General features: G+C 36.5%; 1 protein-coding gene across 1 annotated transcript in view; it reads left to right on the forward strand.

Annotated features, from left to right (window-relative positions):
• Window positions 1-7,188, forward strand: part of LOC107709914 (E3 ubiquitin-protein ligase HECW1-like) — a 54,873-nt gene that overhangs the window by 45,775 nt on the left and 1,910 nt on the right. The window contains exons 15-21 of the mRNA XM_016514581.1: window positions 135-240; window positions 364-460; window positions 1,995-2,078; window positions 3,320-3,426; window positions 4,074-4,089; window positions 4,597-4,695; window positions 4,791-4,920. Coding sequence (XP_016370067.1) covers window positions 135-240; window positions 364-460; window positions 1,995-2,078; window positions 3,320-3,426; window positions 4,074-4,089; window positions 4,597-4,695; window positions 4,791-4,920 — 639 coding nt within the window. The remainder of the gene's footprint in view (window positions 1-134; window positions 241-363; window positions 461-1,994; window positions 2,079-3,319; window positions 3,427-4,073; window positions 4,090-4,596; window positions 4,696-4,790; window positions 4,921-7,188) is intronic.

Raw genomic sequence — 7,188 nt, forward strand, 5'->3', positions numbered from 1 at the left:
CACACACACACACTCGCACACACACTCACGCACACACACACTCACTCACTCACACACACACACACACACACACAAATGCTCTGGGATGTCATGCTGTGACTGTAATGTTGCTCATGTTGTGTGTTGTGTCTCAGGCGTCAGAAGTGTCCCGAAGCAGAGGAGCGTCTCTGGTCAGCAGAGCTGGAAATGGTTTAGTATCAGCTGTCAGGAGTCAGAACCAGCCCGATTCAGTGCCTCTAGGTCAGTCAGTGATGATGACCCACCTAAACCTACAGAATCAAAGAAAAAACTACACTAAACTATACTTTAATATGACATTCAGTCGTATTTTATTATGCTTTTGTCTGTTTTCTTTGCCCTCAGCTTACAATGATAAGATTGTGGCTTTCCTGCATCAGCCGAACATACTGGACCTGCTGCAGGAACGACAGCCGAGTCTCGCCAGGAATCACACACTCAGGTGAGCCCTCTCACATCGCCAGAGTGACTGTTTATCACTTATTTGTTAAATATGTCATGCTATATGACAGTGAGCAGAACATGACAGACATTTTATGCCAAAGAAAATAAAAGCATTGTAACATACCAGCAAAACTGTTGCATTCTGGGAGTTTATTCTGGGTTTTCAGAGATACATAAATCCATTATGCTATAAAACTGTTAAAACCATTTTAGTTCATTTAAATAAAGGTTAAATAAATTAAATATAAATATTAGTTGAAACAAATTCAACTTGAAAACCCTAATCAAACATTTGAAATGTTGCCTTGGCTGCTAACAGAAATAAAATAAGTTAAAGTTGAAGTATTAAAATAGTTAAAATAAAAATAAAAATATAAACTATATAAAAATATATAAAAAAATATATAAAAATATATAATATAAAAATATTTTTTTAAAATAAAATATAAACATTAGATTAAATGATAGATTGGGTTGAGCACCAACAGAAATAAAATAAGTTTAATATAAAGTAATAAAATGACTAAAACTAATAAATAAATAAATAAAAAATAAAAATCAATAAAAATGCATTAAAGCTAAATAAACAAAAAACTAATACAATGTGGGTATTTTCACAGTCAAATGTATTTTGCGATTAATTAATCGAAACATCATGTAATTAATTAGTTTAAAAAAATTATTGACTAACAGCCCTAAAAATTACATAAACTAAAATAAAGCTGATATAAAATAAAATGTAAATATCACATGAAAAAAATAAAACAAAAACAATTGGAAATGTTCCCTAAGATTACTAAAACTAAAACTGAAATATAAATAAATTAAAGTTAAATAGAAATATAAAAAAATGACAAAAGCACATAATATAATTAATAAAACTTAAACTTAATTAAAGATGATATGAAATAAAATATAAATATAAGATGAAAAACTAAACTAGAACTAAGTAAACAAAACTTAGAAATATTTCCTTTGCAACTAACTGAAATAAAATAAGTTCAGTTAAGTAATATAATTACAAATAAAACAAAAATAGTAGAATTGTTGAAAAAAAAAAATACAACTGACAAAATTACTAAAACTTAAACTAAAATTAAAATGACAACTGAAAATATAAAATAAAAGTCAATTCAAAATATGAATAAATACTATAATAGTATATAAATAATACTAAAATATCACTGAATTATGACTAACATTGACGTGTTAAGCTCATATAGCAACACAGTTACAGTCTGACACAATAAAGATGCATGAAACATGCTTAAAACATGTAAAAAACAAAGTTTGTGATGGTGAATCAGCATTTAACTAACAGTGCATTAACCCATCATTATCTTAAAAGCATTCCAGAATGCACGCTATAATTCCATTCAGCTAGTGAAGTGCTTTACTGTTACTTTTTTAAAACAATTAACATTCCATTAGTTCAGACCTTTCAAAAGCTACTCAGTGTGGAAAGAAGGCAGCGAGAGTGGAAATGTGAGAGTGTGTGAATGTTTACGAGCTCCGTGCATGCATTCTCTCAGGGAGAAAATCCATTACATCAGAACTGAAGGTCCTCAGGGCGTTGAAAAGCTGTCCTGTGACGCCGACCTGGTCATGCTGTTAAGGTACAGTGACTGCGGCGTGAGGGACGGGGAATGCTGCATGAGCTCGGTGTTTTTGTTGTAAACCAAAACCACAAGGCTTGACAGGCAGTAGTATATAAGAGTCTTTGAACACAGTCCTCAGCGTTTGGCAAACATATGACTCACTCACATGGACCAGCATGCAGGACTAGTTATTATTGGCTTAATCAACTAGTCAAACTCTCCAAACAGCTAACACACAGCTAAATACTAGATAGAATACTAGAACATATTAAAGTGGTCATGACATGGATTTTTTTTTTATTATTATTTTAATGTTCCTTGAGGTTTACTTATAATGCTAAAAAATATATATATTTTTTTTTTGCACAAAAAAAGCAGCAAAACTGTGAAGCAGTGGACTGTGTCAGAAAGTGAGCGCGCATCTGTATACTGTATCCAGTGTAGACAAAAGCGGCAGTGAATGTAATTTCTGCTTGCTTTTGATGCGACATGACACTCGCATTCAGCGTAATCAAGTGTCAGCTGTTAAAGGGTTAGTTCACCCAAAAAATAAAATTAGCTTGTTATTTACTCATCCTCAAGCCATCCTAGGTGTATATGACTTTCTTCTAGTGGCGTCCAGCGGATGACGTAAGACGTAGGCAAATGTGACGAGCGCAGAAGTGATGAACGTGGAAGCGCAGAGGAGAGAGCGAAACAAAACACAGGTCACGAATTAGTAGCACAAAACGAGGATTTGCAAAGAAAAATGTCGGAGGATTTCAATATAAGCCAAGAGGACACTAGTTTTCCTTTGCTGTAAACAAAACTTGTTTCTCGCGAGACTAGCATATTCTCACCGGAGCTTATGCTACGCCTACGTCATCCGCTGGACGCCACTCTCTCGAATCCTCGTTTTGTACTACTAAGCCGTGTGGACTTCTTTTATAATGGATGGACTTCAAATTTTGGGCTACCATCCACTCCCATTATAAAGCATGGATTAGCCTGGACATTATTTATTGCAGGATGTTTTAATGGTAGAAAGATCAAGGCAAATTTGATTTCTCATGTCATGACCCCTTTACCTAACAATTTAGAGTAAACAGAATGTTCTATTTTTATTTTATTTATATTATCAATTTTTTTTATTTTATCTATTTTATTTTTTATAAATTTTTGAGATATTTAACTTTTATTAGTTATACAATATTTATAAATAAATAAATAAAAATATGTTTTCTGCATACATTCTAATATGTTTCCTCTCTGTCATTCAGTCTGTTTGATGAGGAGATCATGTCGTATATCCCATCTCACTCTTTCCACCCCGGCCTCGGCTTCTCTCCACGCTGCTCTCCCGGATCCTCACCTCAGAGTTCACCGGGTATGATCATATTACTATTTAAAAGCAAGACTTTCATCATTGGGTTTGCTTAGGCTCATTTAGTTGGACAAAAATGATACCCCTAGTTTAGCTTTGAAACTACTGCTAGATCTAGATCTGTAGCCAACAAAAATTGCCTGTGTATTCAAGATGAGTAATCAGTATTTTTGGTCTGTTCTCACCAAAGAGACTATAGATGTAATAAAAGTTATTTTTGTCAACTTTTAGAATAACACAAGCAAAAAGAGTGCATCAAAGATAAAAGGCATGGATTAAAAGCTACAAATGGACGACTATTTAAAATGCTAAAGACACAATCTAACTGTTTTTACTCAAATTATTATAGTAGGATCTTATAAAACATTTTCTCTAGCTCAGTAACACATCCACATACAGTACATACTGACGTCTAAGGCCTTTTTTTTAAAAGCCTATTTAAGCGTCTGTGGAAACATGAGCCGGTCTCTTGTGTGTAACGCCGCTTGCCAAAACCCAGCGAAGGCTTTTCCCTAACAACGAGAGCAATCATTCCCCGCATCAGTTCTTCTGTGTGTTTGCGGTTGCAATCTGGCCGGTCTACCACTTCCCTGAGTACTCAGCCAATGACACGTATACAGTGCAGATCAGCCCCATGTCTGCATTTGTAGAGAACCATTTGGAATGGTGAGAGATCTTCCGTTTTCTACCATACTACTGTATCTCTCTTTATCCCCAATTATTGCTGCTTAGACTTGGAATGTCTTTGAAGTTCATCTTTGTAGTTCTCTGGTTGATGTGGCATGTGGTTGAGGAATCGCATGCCTTCTGGTCAGAAGCGGTCACGCTACGTCTTTGTTTTGTCTCTTATTTTGGGATTTTGACTGACAGGGAAAATGGCCCTCTTGTTGAGTAAATTATAGTGTTAGGAAACTAAATGCAAAGACAAATTCTCAGCGTTTGCCTTGAACTTCATCCAAGAAGAGGACACGTCTGGTGAATGTCAGTGTTGAGATTCACAACGTTTAATTGAATTTAAAAGTTGTCCCAAGTCACAGTGTCTGACTTTCAAGCCCTATCCAGAAGGTAGAGAATTTCAAAAGCCTATAATTGGTTCAAAAACAGGATATGTGTTATATTGGAGCATGCACAGAACATTATGACATGGATAAATGTTTTGCTGGACCCTCACAGGTTCCGTTTCAGTGGCCGTATATTGGGTCTGGCTCTGATCCACCAGTATCTGTTGGATGCTTTCTTCACTCGACCATTCTACAAGGCCCTGCTCAGACTGTGAGTCTCAGAGGTTTTTTGGAGTCAAGGTGACACAATAAAGTGAGTTTCAAATTATGGATTTTGATTGGATGTCTGTATTGTGTGGTCCGTAGAGTGACAGATCTGAGTGATTTGGAATACCTGGATGAAGAGTTCCACCAGAGCTTACAGTGGATGAAGGACAACGATATCACGGATATCCTGGATCTGACGTTTACAGTCAACGAGGAGGTCTTTGGACAGGTGCTGGATAATTCATTCTGTTTTTGAAGCACCTTCTAGAAGGTTTTCATGTGTCTGCAACAAATTATTATTTTGATAATCGATTAATCTAATGATTATTAGAACGATTAATCGACTTAATCGTCAACTATTTCACCAATTAATCAGTAGGCTTTGATCAATTATTCAGCTTTTGCAATTATTTAAAATATTGAGTTGTACATATTCTATACATATTCATACATATAGAGCTGCTTTATAGCAGAATATCAAGTTGTAATTCTAACTGAAAGTGACACTAACACTGTTTTTTCATGTTTAATACTGTAAAGCTGCTTGCTTTAAAGCAAACTATTGTATAAAGAGCTATATAAATAAACGTGATTAGACTGGAGTGCTGATTGCGGAGCTGATTCAAACGTATTCCCCACATTGCTATGATCGGATGCTTTCTTAACTACTGTTTTCCCATGCTGTCATTTTTGTTGTGTTTATTTTGTTACTGAGAGGAAAGCGCACAGCATATATTTACATATTCATCTAAATGCCGCTTTCAGCAGTGTTGGGATATTCACAAACACAAAACTTATTTTTATCCCCAACCAAGGAATGAAAAAAAAATTCAGCATCAGTATATCGGGCTTTTTACACATAACAGCATTTTTTTTTAGAAAAAATTTCCCTCACTCTACTGGTTCTGGTTCATTTGCACATCTCATAAGCATTTCTACTTCTATTGGATTACATCTAGGAAGGCCGAATTACAGTCTTGTGCTACATCGCCACATTGGTCAAACCACGTTATTGCAGGTTGTTACATTAGGTCATATGAGATATAAACGAATATTCAACAAAAATATTTGACAATTTTTTGTTGTTTACGTTGGCTTTAATATCAAATAATCGTTTCATCCCTAGTGTCTTACCAAAATGCCAGCAATGATAATGATCTATGATCAGGATTGAAGAAAATTGAGTCTCATGCTCAGGCATCTCCATTACTTATAGCAAGCCAAACCTGGTTACCAGTTTTGTATTAAGTTATACTAAAACCACATTGTACTAAAAGTTATAAAAGTTGGCACATCGGGGTCACCAATGCAAACCGAGCCACACGGTTTACACTAATGTTTCTCAATCCCAGTACAAACCCGACCAGAGTTGAGAAACACTGGTTTAAGCCCGGGATACACTGCACGATTTTTGGCTGTCCCAGACGAAAGATTGCCATCGTGAAGCAATCGTGGCGATTTCTGTGATCGTGGCTCTTATTTCTACTTCTATTGGATTACATCTAGGAAGGCCGAATTACAGTCTTGTGCTACATCGCCACATTGGTCAAACCACGTTATTGCAGGCTGTTACATTAGGTCATATGAGATATAAACGAATATTCAACAACAAAAATATTTGACAATTTTTTATTGTTTACGTTGGCTTTAATATCAAATAATCGTTTCATCCCTAGTGTCTTACCAAAATGCCAGCAATGATAATGATCTATGATCAGGATTGAAGAAAATTGAGTCTCATGCTCAGGCATCTCCATTACTTATAGCAAGCCAAACCTGGTTACCAGTTTTGTATTAAGTTATACTAAAACCACATTGTACTAAAAGTTATAAAAGTTGGCACATCGGGGTCACCAATGCAAACCGAGCCACACGGTTTACACTAATGTTTCTCAATCCCAGTACAAACCCGACCAGAGTTGAGAAACACTGGTTTAAGCCCGGGATACACTGCACGATTTTTGGCTGTCCCAGACGAAAGATTGCCATCGTGAAGCAATCGTGGCGATTTCTGTGATCGTGGCTCTTAATCGGTGGTCCTATGTCGTACAGTGAGAGAGGTTCAAAGACGGGCGTTTTCCCGGTCTTGCGACCAAAGATAGCCTACGATAGTTTTCTGACAGTGTCAGAAATTCAGCATGATCAACGCACAGGGTGTTTGCTGCAACGACCTGGGTCTACTCAGCAGCCAATGAAATTGCAATTTGAAATGACATATTGATCCACGCGACCAGCGGCGCTAAAATTTCAATGCCATGGAGGCAAAAAAAAGCAGAAGGTATACTGGTATGTGGGATACCCATAAAGAACAAAGTTGTGGCAGCAGAGGGCATGTTTGTACGATGTGTGCTCTAGCTGCTATCATGACCGCACCAAAAAGGACATAGCATGGAAGGAGATAGCGGAGGAACTGCAGCTGCCAAGCTCCCGGTGCAAAACAGACATCCCAAGTTGTCCTCTTTTCCCGAGCCAGGAGCGGGACCATATTGCCCTCTTC

Source organism: Sinocyclocheilus rhinocerous, unplaced genomic scaffold, assembly GCF_001515625.1.
Source record: "Sinocyclocheilus rhinocerous isolate Xijiao unplaced genomic scaffold, SAMN03320098_v1.1 scaffold3583, whole genome shotgun sequence".
Classification (NCBI taxonomy): domain Eukaryota; kingdom Metazoa; phylum Chordata; class Actinopteri; order Cypriniformes; family Cyprinidae; genus Sinocyclocheilus; species Sinocyclocheilus rhinocerous.